This window comes from Sphaeramia orbicularis, chromosome 14 (assembly GCF_902148855.1).
Source record: "Sphaeramia orbicularis chromosome 14, fSphaOr1.1, whole genome shotgun sequence".
Classification (NCBI taxonomy): Eukaryota; Metazoa; Chordata; class Actinopteri; order Kurtiformes; family Apogonidae; genus Sphaeramia; species Sphaeramia orbicularis.
The window spans coordinates 38,013,136-38,031,857 of NC_043970.1; the positions used below are offsets into that span (position 1 = coordinate 38,013,136).

Below are 18,722 nucleotides of genomic sequence, written 5' to 3' on the forward strand. Positions count from 1 at the left end.
CGGACGACAGACGACCACAGACGATGACGACAGACGTCGCATGATGACAATAGCTTACGGCCTGTCGGCCGATAAGCTAAAATCAGTAAAGAGTGTTTAAATGTGATCATTGTGACCCCTTTCACTTGTATTTTTCATCCTGTGCCAGTTTTGCATCAATAATTGTCCCTAAATATTCAAATCCATGTCCAACTTCACTACAGTCAACCATGAATAACTACTTGTTTTGTGTTTTCTTGGTATTTTGCTTAAGAAAACTTGGACAACACAGAAAACTCATCCACACATCAACGAAACCTTGCACTACTCGTACCACAGTCTGTGCTGGGATGGGAATGTTTTTTGTTCATCTCTTCACACACTCGTCATCGCTGTAAACTCGAGTCTCTTATGTGTTATTCACAGAAGTGGTTGCTGTGGCTCCGCGGGTCAGGCTGAACTAAAGTTGTCCTCGTGAAGTGTGTTCCCACTTAACACCAACTCAACACATCGTTTCTATCAGTAATTTTATCATTATACTTTTTAATTGGAGTTGTTTTAGAAGAATTTATGTACTTTGCACTTTTATTTGCTGCATCAACCCATAAAGACCCAGTGCTACTTTTGTTGCAGTTCCCAAATGAATTTTCTTCTACATTTAACCTTTTTTACGTGATTTATCACCCTTTATTATAATATTATCCTATGTATTTTGTGTTTTTTCAGTCAAAATCAGGTATTTTCCTGTATTTAATTTATTGATCATGTTATTGATCAAAAACTAAGATTAAAGTTGATTGTTATTGTATCAGAAAAAGAGAAAACAGAACAAAAAGTAAGTTTTTCAACAAAATATATCATTAACTGAACATAAACCAAGTCTCCATCCCCTGTCATTGATCCAACTCCATGGGTTTTACTGGTGAGTCATTGTTGTAGAAGATGATGGTGTTTCCACGGTAACTACGGAGCCTCTGAGCGTCCAAATGGGTCATATCTGATGACCATGAAATGATGACAAACTGTATTTTATACCAATTATTTACATGTATTGATAGGATTAGTGGATCAGCAGGTATTATACAGTTTTGAAGTGGCTGATTGGGTCATTATGGGTTAAACCTTTTAGACTGTAGTTGTTTTTTTTTTTTTGGTATATATTACCATTACATTTTAGTAAAAATACTTCATCTTAATACATGAAGCTCAGATTTTCAACCTGATTTTACATGATATTCTGTAAATCTCCTCAGTGAGTGGAACCTCTGTATTTTATCTAACATGATTATGAGCATCACTGCCATAAAATATTACACCTCTGATCTGTTAATGATGTTATTGTGTTCGTTCTCTATTAGAAGTTGGAATACTGTCGACAATCAAAAAAAAAAAAAAAAAAAAAAAATCCAAAACAGTAAAAGTGTATGAAGTGTGATCATTACCCCTTTTACATTAGTAAAAATACTTCATCTTTATACATGAAGCGGATATTTTATTTATTTATTTATTTATTTATTTTTACCTGATTTTACATTATATTCCATAAATCTCCGGCATAATAGTCAAGCTCAGTGAGTGGAACCTCTGTTCTTTATTTAACATGATTAATGAGCATCACTACCATAAAATAATACAACTAACAAAACCTCAAACTATTATACTGTTGACCTGTTAATGATGTTATTGTGTTTGTTTTCAGTTAGAAGTTGGAATACTGTCAACAAGCAATCAAAAAAATTGAAAAAAAAAATTCAAAATAAAACAGTAAAAAGTGTATAAAATGTGATCATTAGCCCTTTTACATTAGTACAAATATTTCACTTTCATACATGAAGCTCAGATTTTTTGACCTGATTTTACATTATATTCTGTAAATCTCCTGCGTAATAGTCAAGCTCAGTGAGTGGAACCTCTGTACTTTATCTAATATGATTAATGAGCATCACTACCATAAAATATTACAAATCCCTGTTCTTCTTCTTTCTTTTCTTTTCTTTTTTTTTTTTTTTTTTTACGTAAAAGTGCATGTTATACCTCTGTGAAAGAACGTCGGCCACATTCTTGAATCATGCATCAACTGTGACTTCACCAAAAATAGTAGCGGCGAGCATTTGAGGGAAAATTTTCATCACACATAGTGTCAGCTCATTATGTTTCCTTCTGTCCTGCACTGTTTCTATTTTCTACAAATGCACACACCGATGTGAGAGAACAGTCCCAACTGTCATAACACCACTGCGCCAAGAGAAGTCTTGGAAATTCCTCATTAATGCACATTCAAAAAAAAAAAAAAAAAAAATGTCAGACTGTACTAAAATCCACTTCAAGGCACTTTTTTTTTTTTTTTTTAAAAGAAAATTGCACTGGTCCCAGCTGACCTTTTGCATTAATCTGGAGCCTTTCTCTGAATATCAATCCCCCCCATCTTTTTTTATTGCTCTAGTTCTGTCAGAGGGCAGAGAAGGGAAAGCAGGGTTGAAGATTCGAAGCTGCCAAAAAAAAAGGGAAGAAAATAACAGAGCCAGGACTGTTTAGGGGTGACTGACAAACGCTTCAGCCAATCTTAGCAGAGCGGAGGCTGCCCTCCCTCCTCCCTCCACCCTCCTCTCCCCCCCAATCTTGCAGAGTGCTGGTCCCTCTGTGTGGTGTAGTACGTGGAAGAGAGGGAGATCGACTGCGAGAGGAGCCTGTGCTGAGTGTGTGCCGCCAACTACTTGCGCTGGATTTAAAGCATCTTCACTACAAACCGGCTAGTGTGGATGAAAAGCCACCCAAACTGACATACAGCAAGAGAAAAAGGGGGAGAAAACAAAACAAATTGAGCATCTCTCTCTGAATCCCTGTTGTGGGAAGATAGGAAAAAGAGGGTCTATATAAAACAAAAACAAGCAGATCAGAATCAGCACTGTTTGGGAAGCATGTATAATTCGGTATGTTTCGTCATCCTGTCATGGGTGTTCGCTGTGCTTGTATTCCCAGGTAAGATTTCTTCAGTTCCCTTGTTTCTTCTTTATATGTTTACATTCTTTTTTCTGTACAGCATGTGACAACACAGAGCATAAGAGATGTCTGTATACACTGCCACTGTCTGCACATCATCTGTCAACTGTGACTTTGTTAAGCTTACCGGGACTCAATAAAAAAAAAAAAAAATGAGAAGTTGATTTCAAGTTTTTCCTGCTGTGTCGAAGAAAACGCTTCGAGTGCCGGTTTGCTTCTGTCACGGATTAATCCCACAATGGAATATTAAAAGTTCCTGCTGCCTTATATACTTGTCAACGTGTCAGCGTCTAGGAATTTGACACTAAGCTCTTGTGAATTCCACTTTTACTTGGACTGAATTAGAAACGCAAGGACAACTACAATGCTGTCTGTTTTGTACAGAGCAGGATCATCAATAAAATAATCACCAAGTCTTTACATAAAAATCAATTATTACCAGCTCCTATTTGAACAAACTATTGATCGGTTAACGCCGGGAATGCATGCAGATGTCAATAACAGTGAAGGATTATTCTCATAATGAGGTAGTTGTAGGGAACCGAGATGTTTTGATCAGTGAAGCGGGAAACTCGGATGTTTTATCACTAGTGTTCTAGAAGTGTTGCTGGAGAGGAGGATCCTGTTGTGTATTGATGCACAAATGGAATACCAGCATTGCCCTTTAACCTTTATCTTCCTACAATGCTCGCTCTGAGCGTGTGCAAATGTTCTCCCCGACAATGAAACGTGGACTGGCTTCCTTGTGAAGTCGCAGGGGAAGTCTGCCGAAATTACATTAAATGAGCCTGACATCTGAAAATGCAAATACGCCCCGAGCACCTAAAGTGAGAGAAATATGTTTTCCCACCTCAAAGGGATTATGTGAAGGCGATTATGTGCGGCAGCCTGACAGGAAAGTGATATGATGCATGGGTGTGCGCGTTTTACCTTTTTATTTCACCAACTCAGTCTCTGGTTCCAAGTTGTCTGAGGAACTTTGAAGACGAAACTTTAAGTTTTCCTCAAACTACAACAGAGTAGAAAGAGAATGTTTTAATTTGTCCACAGTTGACAAAGTCCTGCTCAGCACTGTTATATAATTTGCTTTGTGTTGGAGGAACATAATTTGCCTACACATCATCTGTGTTTCGGGAGTTTTTGCTTACATTACAAAACATCAGGGTTTCACTGGGTTGGATCGCGTTAACAGCCGTGGTAGTTGTATCATAAGTGACAGAGCAGTGTCATCCCAGCCTGGATGGAGTTTAACAAATTGTCTGTGGTGGCTGATGGTTATCGCAGCTCTGATGGATCTGGCAGGTTGTATTCCATTAAATCGGGCTGAGATCAATGGCTTTCTTCACCTTGCCTATTTAGCCTATTAATCTAACACTAGCGTGGTTCTACAGGCTTGGTAATGTCACTACTGCCCATTCAGGTGGAGAACGTGGCTAAGGTAGAAAGAGCTTACACTCAGGAGAAATGGGAGGTTGTGAACATACTTTATAAGTGCTCTGTTGTGGATATTGATCGTAAAACAATGACAGAAATGTTCTTGGATGCAGTGTTTTTAGGTTGACCAGTGTTAGCAAACTTACTTTTACAATGGAAATAACAGGTAAACCTCTTAAAACATAATTCCAGGACACGCTTACGGTGTTTTCACACTGGATATCTGAGTATATTGGACCCCCAAGTCCACTTAATTTTATCAGTGTGAATGCAAATGTTCCATGCGAGAGTACTGTGCCCAAGTCCAGCTGAGATGGTAGTCCCGGGTACGGACTGCATGGACTCCATTACGGTACATTGCAGTGCGAAAGCAATCTGTACCTGAGACCGGAAGTGACCTAATCACCACTTAGTCAACAAAAGTGACCTAATCACCGCCAGACCATAGACGGCGCTCTTGTTTTCTCCTGGAAAAGCCTCGGATTCATGCGGCACAGGCTCGCCTTATCGACCAAACCACTCGGTGATATATCAGGGACAACGAAGTTCGCTCTTCTTCTCTTTGCCTCAAACAGGCTAATAGATAGACAAGTATGACCTGTGAACAGAACGGTCGCTCTGTTGATGACGTAAGGGTTTGTCACTTCTGCATTTGTTGGATAACTACAGAATTCCTTCCACACTGCCACCTACTGTTTCGGCCCTGTAACACCCACTTGTTCTCGGGCACAGGCCGCAGTACGAGCTTTTGAATGCAACATCTGCGGGAAAGGTGTGATCATATCCAGGTCGAGCATGGATCTGAATACCCAGTCTGAAAACGCCCTTAGGACCAAAACCACCAACAAATCACTTTGTATCCATACACTCATTGTTTACATGCATCTGTATTATGGTATCATCATGTTATCATCAAACTAAAACTCATAAACAGTTATTTTGGCAGTCGTTCAAAATAACACTCTTACAATCTTCATGTGCTGCATTGGCTGGTAGTTTACATTATACCTCTGTTAGCTTATCTCTGTTAGCTTAGCTCTGTTTTTAGACCAAAAACAGCCACAGTAAAACCACAACTCAACTCTGTTTGTGAATCGTTGTTGAACGGCAACATAGCAAAAATAATACCATCACATAATTAATTTATACCTTCATAAACCTCAGAATCAAACTCACCTGTGTAGAAGAAACGCTGCCATTTCAGCATCAAACTCGATTCTGTTCATTTTACAGCTGTGTCCAGTGGTGAAAACAACACCTTTTATTAATATCATGTCTTTTCTTTTACTCTAAAAGTTGTTTCTTAGTGGTTCTCATCTCATCTTGTCACTTCCTGATGCTTTGGTCAAAGGCCTGTGGTGTTAGTTTCCCTCATCATGACTCACTACTCCCTCTAGTGGTCGCATAAATCCCCAGGCCCATTGCTGGAATTTATTCTAAACACTCTAATGCAGGGGTGTCAAACTCATTTTAGTTTGGGGGGACACATTCAGCCCGATTTGATCTCCAGTGGGCCGGACCAGTAAAATAATAACAGTAAAAAAAGGAAAATTCTATTATGATCAGGTTTACATGTACAAAGTTTCCTTAAAAATCTGAATAATATGAACAACTGGACTTGTTTTAAGAAAAACAAGTGCAATTTTAACAATATTATATCTCAGTTTATCAGTTTATCATTTACACGAGTTCATTATAAAGTTATACAAAACACTTAGCAGAATATTGGTAAAATTGCATTTACTTTTCTTAAGACATTTCCGTTTGTTCATACTTGTTCAGGTTATTCACATTTTTTGTAAATGTATAGCTTGGTAATGTAAACATTTTCATATAATTTTACTTTTTTACACCAAAAAACAAAGAGAAAATTTCGGGTTGTCATTATTTATAGGTTATTATGATAATATTTTACTGGTTCAGACCCACTTGAAATCTAATTGGACTGTATGTGTCTGTATGTGGAACCTGAATTAAAATGATTTTGACACCACTGACTGTTAATATCTTCAGTGTAATTTTTGCATTTCACAAATTCATTTCACAGGCCGGATTGGACCCTTTGGCGGGCCAGATTTGGCCCCCAGGCCGCGTGTTTTGACACCTGTGCTCTAATGTTTATGTAATTTTTAAATATTTGACAGTAGAAATACCACATATAGGTGATAGGTGCTGACTGGATGTTTATTAGCGATCTATATTAGTAGAACTTGGTTCCAATTGTGGCTAATATTCCACTACTGGCGGATTAATCGGTTCATGAGTTTTTCATCAGAAATGTAATAATCCAGTATTGATCGAGCTCTAGATACATTAACTTCCTCTTAGATGTTTCCTCAGATTTTGCTATTCACTGCATGAACACAAGCTGCGAACTGTACAGTAATACTACAGCCCCGCATCTGTTTTCAGAAAGGACAATACTGTTGAATTACCAGCACTGAAATCTGTTATTGTCTGACAGCATGACCACTCGACGGCTGGTTGCAGCCAGACAAGGGAGACTCGGGTTGCTTAGAGCAATGTGCATTGAAAACACTGCTCAAAGTTTGAGCGTATACAACTAAATGAATAGAACCTGTCTAGATGTAGAGACAGCTCTGTGGAAGCCGTCCTATCTGCCAGAGAACACAACCACTGCAAGGTGAGTTGAGTATTCTCCATATGAGCTTATTTTACAGAAAAGAAGTATCCTATAATAGAATACCGTCACATTCATTTCATAATCAGCTGAATGACATTAACACAAATCTACTATTTCCATATCATTTTGTTAAGGTTTGATTGATACTCTTTTAGTGACATTGTCTCATTGTGCCCCCTTCATCCCGAAGCGTTTAACTTCTATCACTATCCGCTATTATCAGAAAAATTCTTTGTCTATTTAAGCTATTATTAATGTCAAATCTGCCCTTTGGGACTTTTCTTACAAAGCTGAAAAGGCAAAAAGAAATGCATATTTATGTATTCCAGTGTTCTCTTCTGTCTCTTGTCTGTTCTCCATCATTATGTGTGCTGCAAGCAAATAAGTATGCGGCTGATACATTACTAAGAGCAGAAAATGAACAGAAAAACACAGATAATAATGACATATCAATGCACCAACTTATGACATGATGATTGACAATACCAAGTTTATATATTATCACCCACATCTCAAACACAACTTTTCTTGAGACTAAATTCTGCAAGACAAGTATATTTATTGGTTCAATCCCATTTCACCCCTCGGCCCTACCCCTAACCCCTACCCCTTCATTTAGCATGTGAAGGGGTAGGGGTGTCCTGATTCTGGATGAGTCGGAAGGGAAAGAAGCAGGGGTGTCAAACTCATTTTAGCTCAGGGGCCACAGTTACCCCAATGTGATCTCAAGTGGGCTGGACCAGTAAAATAATAACTATGAAAAAAGTAAAATCACATTATGATAATTTTTACATCTACAATGTTTCCTTAAAAATCTGAATAACATGAATAACTTGAAATGTCTTCAGAAAAACAAATGTAATTTTGACAATATTGTGCCTCAGTTTATCAGTTTATCATTTACATTTACACATGTGCTTTACAACTGTCATTATTATTACGAATACACAAAACATTTAGTAACTGGCAGAATATTTGTAAAGTCACATTTACTTCTCTTAAAACATTTCAGAATGCTCATATTTTTTTCAGATTAGTCACGTTTTTAGTCAAAGGATAGTTTGTTAATGTAAACATTTTCATGTAATTTTACTCTTTTACACTAAAACAAAGAGAAAATCTGCCGTTGTCTTTATTTATAGGTTATTATGATACTATTTTACTGGTCTGACCCAATTGAGATCTAATTGGTCAGTATGTGGAAACTGAATTAAAATGATTTTTTTACACCATTGATTGTTAATATCTTAAGTGTAATTTTTGCATTTCACAAATTCATCCCGCGGGCCGGATTGGACCTTTTGGTGGGCCGGTTTTGGCCCCCGGGCCGTATGTTTAACACCTGTGGGCTAAGGGGAAGAGGCTAGCATGGGTTTAAGAATGTGTATGTAGGGCAATTTTGGATGGTTACAATTAAGCTCTAATAATTAATAAGTAAATAATTTATTTTCTACTCTACATTAAAATACAATTAATTTGCTTGATTATGTTTTCTGTTTTTTGGTTTAGTTTCACGTCTTTGTTTTTACTTGTTTTTTTTATCATTTTTATCTTTTTCATTTTCCTATACTGTTTTGCCCTCGAAACGCAGATTTTTCAGGACCACACTACAAACACAGGGGTATGACAAATCTCCCATAATTCTGTTCGAATCATCAGCAAGATAGAGGTAACCACAACAAAAAAGTGCAGCAGTGTGATGAAAGAAACACATCAATGTACGCATTTTCTTCGTAAACAACTTAATCATTTGATTGACCGTTTAATGCCGTTTCAATGTGTTATAGAGCGCATTGTTGCTGTTTGCGGTTGATAACTGCAAAAAGATGACCAAAACCCATGGAACAGAGACGGTTACAGATGCTGACGGCATGACGAATACTTTCAGAAACAAAGTTGCCGCATCTGTTTGTAGCGGCATCGATGACTGCTGCTGATGTAACAGGTCTCGAAGGGTTGTCTCATTTCATAGGGGAATGTTTCAACCCCTACCCCTTGAGATGGAGTTGCAAGGGCCAAGGGGTCGGGGTGAATTGGGATTGGGGGTTTTAGTCATCAGCTTTATCGTCCACGAACAACTTTTGTGTGTACTGCCAAAAACCCAAAAGGAAAAAACAAAGTGAATATGAAAACTGATAGAAGCAAACAGAAACCATCCCAATCTGCTGCTCAGCGTGACTTATTTTCTTTCGCATATGTTGACATAAGCCTTCGTCTCAGTACCATACATAGCCCAAGGTGGTGTGTGCTCAGCCTGCTATTATTGTATATGAAATTAACAAGCTTTACTGCAAATATTTTCATCAATTATTCAGTGATTGATGAATGTAAATGGCCTGCGGTATGTTGGATGAAACTATCAGAGCAACTTTAGTTTTAATTGCTGTTTGTACTGCAGAGGAGAACATTGGGGTGGAAGTCATTCATGCTTTGAACATCAGTCATAAAAAAGAAGCCGAATCATTAGCATCTAAGCCAGTGTTTTTCAACCTTGGGGTAGGGATCCCACGTGGGGTCACTTGGAATTCAAATTTGTAGTAATTAACCCTTTGCACAGACTCACTCATTGCACAGACTCTAAACATTCTCTTGTACTGACTCCTTGTGGAATTTAAAGTATTTTTTACTATTGTGTTTTACTATTGCTGTTTTTAAGTTTGTGATACTGCTGGAACCTGTAAATTTCCCTATGGGATGAATAAAGTATCTATCTATCTATCTGTCTATCTGTCTGTCTGTCTATAATAAAAAAAATTATATTAAAAAATATATGGTGAGTTGAGAGACAATCCCAATACATAAAAAATATGACAAACTGTGAAGCTGAAACTGAAACACTGTGGTACTGTTGATCTGACAATGTTCATTGTGGTCGGTTTCAGATGCTGCAGCTCTTTCATAATTCATAGTTTGAGTTCTTGTTTGTTCAGTATTAATTGTCAGCCTTGTAAATCCAAGCTGGACTGACTGTACATATCCTGACCAAGGAAAATAAAATTCTCACTTTTTGCAGTAATCTACACCTGGTTTTTCTGCCTCCGTCCATAATAATATACATTATATAGACTAAATGTCGTCTAAAATTAACATTTATTTGCAACATAGTATAGCAAACTATTTTAGTTGTAGGAAAAAAAAAAAGAAGGCTCCGTTTTGAATGTCTGGGGTTGCCAGAAATTTGATGTTACAATGGGGTCACGAGCCAAAAAAGATTGGGAACCACTGTCCTAAGCATTTAATATATACAATAAATGCCATACCATCGAGAAAATCCCAGTGTTGGCGTACGTATTTCAGGTTTTTCACAAGTAAAGGTTTGTTTTACAATACTAGAAGTAGTGCTGAAGGAGCCTCCAGTCCCAGCAGGAAAGATTAATGTACTCGAGTACATTTATTATTGTTTGCCTTCTTTATTTGTGTAAATTTGAACGTGGAACAAAAAACTCATAGCTCATTAGTGCTGAATAATGCAGCTAAATATATCAAGCATTATCTCCTATGTTTCTTTTTCCCTCTTTCTTCATCCAGCGGAGGCTTTTGCTGAGCAGGCAAGTTCTTTTTCAGTGCTGCCCTGCTTCACATTCATACACATTCTGTACATACCTTCACACCTGGGAGCTGCCCACTATACTGCAGTGTCTTACAGAGCTCCTGACTGAGCAGCAGCTGCTTCTATGCCTTGCTCAAGGGCACCTTTACACTATAGTTTTCTATCCACCTTTCGATGTGAAAGTGGCACTTGGTGTGGTTGAGATGGTCTTTACTGTGCATGGGTGTGTGTTGGCATTGCAGACATAAAGGATCTGCACCCCCCCATCACTGAGACCGATGTGATGCACACATCTCGATGCGCTGCCAATGATCCAATACGTTAAAGATGCACACAAAGCAACTAGCGATGTGATGACACGATTGGCTAATGCAGTGCAGTACAATTTAATGTGATGCAATTTAACACAATGCAATATGATGAGATGCTAAATAATTGGATGCTTTGCAATTCATTACAGATAAGCAAACAAAGCACAAGTGAAACAAAGAGTAACTAAAAAACAGTAATTCCCAACCTTTTTCTACTTGTGACCCCATTTTAACGTCACAAATTTCAGGCGACCCCAGACATTCACAACAGAGACTTTTTTTGGGGGGCTCAAATTCAATTTTTTTTGGATCATGTAATAGTTTGCTATAATATGTTGCCAAAAAACATTAATTTTAGGCAACATTTAGGCTATATAATGTACATTTTTATCGGTTAGTTTTAATTTTTTAATTTATTTTTTTTTAATTGTTAGAAATTTCAGGCAATCCCAGACATTCAAAACGGAGACTTTTTTTGGGGGGCTAAAATTAAATTTTTTTGGATCATGTAATAGTTTGCTATAATATGTTGCAAATAAACGTTAATTTTAGGCAACATTTAGGCTATATAATGTAAATTTTTATTAGTTTTAATTTTTTAAAAATAAATTATAAGAAATTTCAAGCGACCCCAGACATTCAAAACGGAGACTTTTTTTTGGGGGGGGGCTAAAATTAAATTTTTTTTGATCATGTAATAGTTTGCTATAATATGTTGCAAATAAACGTTAATTTTAGGCAACATTTAGACTATATAATGTAAATTTTTGATTTTTTTTTTTTTTTTTAATATAAATTACTAGAAATTTCAGGCGACCCCAGACATTCAAAATGGAGACTTTTTTTGGGGGGGTGGCTAAAATTAAAATTTTTTTTGATCATGTAATAGTTTGCTATAATATATTGCAAATAAATGTTTATTTTAGGCAACATTTAGGCTATATAATGTAATTTTTTAGTAGTTTTATTTTTTTTTATTTTTTTTTAATAAATTATTAGAAATTTCAGGCGACCCCAGACATTCAAAATGGAGACTTTTTATTTGCTAAAATTACTTTGTTTTTGATGGTGTAATAGTTTGCTATAATGTGCTGCAAAGAAACATTTATTTTGGGCAACATTAAGCTATATAATGTAAATTTTTATTAGTAAGTTTTAATTTATCAATTACTAGAAATGTCAGGTGACCCCATTTGAATTCCAGGTGACCCCACGTGGGGTCCCGACCCAAAGGTTGAAAAACACTGCATTACAGATGACTTGTTACTGCACAGACTGTGGTACGAGTAGTGCAAGGTTTCGTGGATGTGTGGATGACTTTTCTAAGTGTCATCCATGTTTTCATCAGCAAAATACCAAGAAAACGCAAAACAAGTAGTTATTCATGGTTGACTGCAGTGAAGTTGGACATGGATATGAATATTTAGGGACAATTATTGATGCAAAACTGACACAGGATGAAAAATGCAAGTGAAAAGGGGTTACAAAGATCACATTTTATACACTCTTTACTGTTTCTTTGGATTATTTGTCGACAGTATCCTAACATTTTGCTTGTTATTTTCAGTGATGTGCAAGTTACTTCCAAACTGCAATCCATTACTGATTACTTGTTACTGTTATTTAAAAGTAATTCCTTACCTTACAATATTACTGTCTCTGAATTGTAATGCGTTACATGACTCCTGTATTACTTTTGAATTACATACAAGCTCTAGTCATAAATGGCATGTGCACGGTAGAACCCCACCCCCCCACCCTGGGACGCATAAATTTGCATGCAGAAATACAAGTGGAGGGATAGCTCAGTAAGTAAATCGATAGTCTACAATGTTTGAATCCCAGCAGGAACACTTGCATTTTTTTCAACAATTTTACACGTTCAAACAGGGCACAGCGCCGAGGACGCTAGAAAGAATTCTAACTAGTCATAGAAACGTTAGCTTACCTTGTCATTGCTGATCACAGGGATCATGCTAACTAGCTAACAAGCTAACTATCTTCTGTAAAGCAGGGTTAGGGTTAGTACTGAGCATACATCTGTGTGGACAATGGACTGTCTTCTTCCATCTTCACCCGTTGGCTGAACACCAACAGGAAATAGAACTTTACTGCTGCATTTTTGATTCTTTAAGGTCTCACTGTTTTGTTTTTAAGTTTTTTTTTTTCATTTGAGGAATTAAATTATGGGCAGAAAGTATGTCGTAACACAAGCGCTATTTAACTTGTACCAAGTGAAAAATAACTGAAAATTGATTAGCAATGCCTTACACTACTGCGTTACAGCAAAAAAGTAATCTGTTACTGTAATGCATTACTTAAGTACTCCTAACACTGACTATGAATGACTATTACTGAAGCTTCTACCACCTTTTTTTTTTAGCTTAGGCTTGTAAAAGGAGAAGTGTTTGGCCAAAGTGCATATATTAGTATTCTTTTGAACGAAGAATCTACTGTTTGTGTTTAGCATGTGGCTAGGTCAGCCCAACATGATATCAGTTCAATAGTAATGTGACCTCACTGTGACCTGATGGATTTCATAAGGCTAACATTTGTTTCTCTGGCGCTGCAACTCAACAAACATTTCATTTATGCTGCTTTATTTTGGTGCCTGAAATACTTAGCTTTTTCACAAACAGACCTTTCCGCATGTCCTTTGCAGTGCAAAAACATTCCTGTCATGTTTCCAGTTGTATAATGTGCCTCAGGCTTCATATCAGCCTAAGGCTTGGTTTATACTTGCATATAACTTGGCTAAGAAACTCGAGAAGAATTGGCCACCGCTTGAAGAGCAGTTTAAAGAGGAAGAATCAATCTACTGCTGAATCTAAAATAAGTTTAAATCCAATATCATCTTTTATGGTAATACACTAATGCAAATATGTGAATTTTCTATGTGTAACAGATGCTGTTGGTTACTGACTAGTTAATAATTAAAGGTGCAGTATGTAGGAATTATGTTCTAAGCAGTGACGTGCAGTGGGGTTCATGGCTGGGGAGGCACTGACTCTTTCAGAGCCAGATCTACAAATATATGGTGGCCTGAGAAACTGGAATAGAGAGAGTGAGCAAAAGGAATGGCTTGGGTATATGGGCTCTGCATCAAGTCAGCATAGGTAGACTTGCAGGAACTCAACAGGAAACCTTCAAAAAGAGCCATTTCAAACTAAAAATAAAAAAAAGTTTATGGTATTACCTTTATTTGTACATGAAATCCATCCATTCTCAGCTCAGAAATGTAATCCTCCATTTTTGATGAGGTGAATTAAAGTGTATAAAAAAGAACGTAGACGATTATAAGCGCATGAACCTGTGGACTCACTGGCGCCATCTATCATGAGGCAGGGGTACTGTTTGCCTCCCCTAGTGACTTTTTCACTGCGGTTTTATGATTAATCTGCGAGCCTAAACACATTACGGAAATACATTCCATACGTTATGCAGATGATGGAAGGATAGAGCATATAATCAGAGTGTTTGAAAGCATTTTAACTGCGATATACAGAGGGACAGCAACACAATATTTTCATAGGGTACCAGCAGAGTTCATGAGGGGAGGAGACAGTTCTCCTGGAGGCACAGCACACCGCTGCCTCTCCTCCCTGTATTTGAACGGAGCATGCGGAAATTCTGCTATTCTAATTGACAAAAAAATAATAATAATAATAACAATATTGGATTCGAACGGAAAATGAGTTTATAGGACATACCAGCTGACAACGATCAACATTTGTTATATTTTATAGTCAAGTTTTTTTTCTTTTCAAGATTGACATGGGAGGCTCTGCCTCCCCTGCCTCCTCTGACTGCATGTCACTGGTTCTAAGTAATTATAAAATGGCCTCAATTGTCACCAGACCTTAAGGAATCATGTTCATTTCAAATACTGATATCACTGACAGTAGTAGTCCAGCCAGAATATTTGCATTTGAAAAGCTCAGTGGCACCCCCGAAATGATGTTTATGTTGTCACTGTGTGTTTTGGTCTGAGGCTCCGCCCATCACCTGTCTTCCAATCACAGTCAGTAGCCTTTCAGCATCCAGGTTGGCAGTTCCCACTGAGCTGCAGCTGGAAGTCCGGGAGTCCACCGTCCATGGTTCGGTGGTGGTGGGGGGGGCTATGGTAGCGATCCGTGATCTGAAGGGGGGCGGGTAATGGTAGCCCGCCATCCGTGGTTCGGTTGGGGGTGTGTGTGTGTGTGGTAGTGATCCGTGATCCGAAACGGGGGGCGGGGTTCGGGCGTCTGCTGTCTGTGGTTTGGTTTGGGGGGGGGGGGCGGTAGCTATCCGTGATCGGGGGGGTGGGGTTGAGGGGGGTGTACAGTAGCAATCTGTGCCGCTTGTACTTTGTGGAGGTAAAAGTGAAACTTTCATTTGGGTGGCCAGGATGTTTGTCCTATTCTATATTATACTTATGTAGAATAAGTCTGGTGACGATTTTTTTTTATATGAAATTTATGGTGTAGTGTCAAGGATTAGTGGAAACTCTAGTAGTAGAAGCTCATGCTGGATCTGGCAACCCCTAGTCTGGGGGGAGGCGGAGACGATACCACGCTCTGCAGTATTTTGAATGTGATTGCAGTACCAGTTTTGGCCACAATCCTACATACGGCACCTTTAAACAACTCAAACTTTTCCCCCGGAACTAGGGTTAAAATACTGTTGGAGAATGCAGGAAAGCATTTGTATGGGCAGGGTTGTGTGTCATGCAGGAACATACATCTCTACCCATGCTTTGTTTACCTTTTTTTTTTTTTTTTTTTTTTTTAACCTTTTTTCCTTTTTTGGGCAGGGAATTAATTGGACTGTCACTGTGAAATGCATGGTCTTGATGTACACAAACTGTAAGGACTCGGAGCTGGTAAAAGCTTTTTGTAACATCTGCAAAGAACAGGGGAAGGGACCCTGTACTATTTGAGATTTGATGGGTTTGGGAACTTCCAAGAGTTTAATTTGCATCAGAAAATTAAGCTGTCCAAGAACACATGTGGCAGGGGGTGGTGGTGAAGAACATACCAAATTTAGTTGTTTGGATGAAATCTATATTATGTCTTCTGCAGGATGAAAATTCTCTTAGCTCTGGGAGACCAAATATCTGTTTGGCAGTTTGCCTGTGTTTAAAAAAAAAAAACAAAAAAAAAAAAAAAACATAAAATGAGGCTGTCATAGCTTACATAACACTGACCTGTAAGACCATTGCTTTTCCATTAGTCTGGGAAAAGAGCAATTATGACAAACACTTAATGATCCTTGTGTCGTAACATGCTGGTTCAGACCAATTTCGACAAATTGCTGAATGGTGTTTGTGGTGGTTTACTTTGATACAAAATACCTATAAAAACCCTCAGATTTCTAATTAATGTCACAAGAAATGACTTGATCAGCTAATTTTGATTTAATTTAGTATCATTAAGGAGCAATTGCTTTTTGCCTCTGCAGCTTAAATGGTGACGGTTAAATGCCTTTTAGCTTTAGCTGTAAAAAATTGGACTTTTAATGTGCACATGTAGCAAAATGGTTATGAAGAAAGAAAAAAATGTGCATATACATACCTACTCACTAGACAACTAGATCAGTCATGTATTTATTTATTAATATTGTATATGCAGTATAATGATAGTAATACCTTCTGCCACAGTAGATTAATTTCAAGTTTTAATTTCACTTTAAGTCATTCAACTCCTACATAGAATGACACATTTGTAAATAGCTGCTAATCCAGGTATGTCGAAAGAGTTCCCCTTTTTCTGCAACGGTAAATATGAAACAGATTTGAAGTAGAATGGATTCTTAATAATCAGTTATTTTTAGTGAATAATTTGTTTGAATGGTTATTTAAAAGTGAAATATACAAACAGTGTGTAACTGCACTGCACTGTGACCTACAGAAAAAGGTTTGCATATGAAATACAAAGCTCTGCATAAAAGTAAAATAACAAAATAAACACATACTTCTAACAAGAAATATATGCACGATATTAACACTTTTTTTTGCATTTTTGTTTCTTAGACTGTTTACATACTTGCTGTATATTCCAGTTCCTACATAAATATATGACTGCAACACTCAGAAAAGCATGTGCGATCATACATACATCTCAGAAAAAATAAAGAATATAGTAGAAGCTGTATGGAGTCGTCTAGACAGAAAAAAGGATAAAAGACCATAAAATCTTTTGGTGCATTATGAAGGTGTTGAATATAACACATTATTTAAGAAATCACCTGGACAGTTGATGAAGAGAGCTGAAGATGTACTGAATCCAAATTGAGTTCATACTGAAAACTGATTTTTTTTTTTTTTTTGTCAATACTGTGCACATATTTCCTCCATGTTTCTTGATAGAAATAATGACATACACTCATTACAACCCTGCAAACACAACAAAGCTAAACACTGCCTCAGACTTTTGCACAATGAATGTTATTATGGCAGAATACATTGTGTTGCGCTGTTCGTATCAACATTTACTGAAGATGTTACTCCGCCCCTCAAAGCGGAGGCAAGGGATATGGTTTTTGGTTCGGTTTGTTTGTTTGTTCACACTCTAACAGCAAAACTACTGGTTGAATTTATACCAAATTGGGTTTATAGATTTTCAGCGACCCAGAATGTATGTGGTTACATTTTGGGAAAAGTAGGTGAAAGTTCACATTTTTTATGATTTTTTTTTTTTTTTTAATTTTTTTTCCCTTTTACTTATAATGGGTGAAAATTCACATGTCTGTAGCAACAAAACTTTTGGTTGAATTCATACCAAATTGGGTTCATAGATTGCCAGTACCCAGAATAGATGAGGTGACATTTTGGGAAAAGTAGGTCAAAGTTCACATTTTTTATTAATTTTTAAAATCTTTTTTCTCCTCCCATTTTCATACAATGGACAAAATTTCAAATGTCCATAAAAATATCAGTTTTGTTTCAATTTACTTCAAACTTGACACATATAGAGAGGCAATTGATATGCTGACATCAGCACATGCATAGACTTGATGACATCAGCTGGATCGATGCCAAAATAAGTTACAATACGTGCGAGGGGCGGGGTTTGTTGTGCCAGGAACCACTTGTTTTTAACTGTATTTATTTCATTAGTGTGTTAATATTTTTAGTAGTGTATGCAATAGGGATGTAATGATTACTGGTATAACAATAAACCGCGGTAAAATTTCCGATGGTTAGTATTACCTTTTAAGTTCTAATTATCATGATAACCGTGTTTAATTCCCGCACTTAGAGAACTAAAAAACTTGATATGTAAATGGTCAAACAAGTTCCACTATGACCTGTCCAACTCCTTGTTTTTCCACTCAAAAAACACTCAGGAATTGATAGGAGAATTGATAAGGAATTGGATTGGTAAACAGAATCGACATTTGTGTTGATACTGATAAAATCGTACCAATTCTCACCCCTAATGCAGATATCTCTGGCCATAAGGTGCCATCTTTAATGCACATTTGTATGTTTGATGTTTACATGTTAATATTTGAATGTTTCTGCCACAGAAAGTACATTGTGCCTGTTATTTTATTGTTTTTATTTTTTTATTTTTTGTTTTTTTTTTTCAAAATACAACTTGGTTACATTATTTTAGTGTGCTTATAAGTACTTTTTGAACATTTTGAGCATATTTCAACAATACCACGATAATAATGATAACCGTGATAATTTTGGTCACAATAACCATGACATGAAATTTTCATATCATTACATCCCTAGTATGCAGCTTTGAAAACGTTTGTTGATCAGGTGAACTGAGGCTGTGCTCCCATTGGAGGAATAAACAATCATGTCCGGTTG

At 37.1% G+C, this 18,722-nt stretch overlaps 1 protein-coding gene across 2 annotated transcripts in view; it reads left to right on the forward strand.

Moving 5' to 3' along the window:
* Nucleotides 1–2,631: 2,631 nt before the first annotated feature.
* Nucleotides 2,632–18,722, forward strand: part of opcml (opioid binding protein/cell adhesion molecule-like) — a 1,247,413-nt gene continuing 1,231,322 nt past the window's right edge. For both annotated transcript variants that reach the window (XM_030154013.1, XM_030154014.1), the window contains exon 1: nt 2,632–2,958. In XM_030154013.1, the coding sequence (XP_030009873.1) occupies nt 2,898–2,958 (61 nt within the window). In that variant the 5' untranslated portion in view covers nt 2,632–2,897. The remainder of the gene's footprint in view (nt 2,959–18,722) is intronic.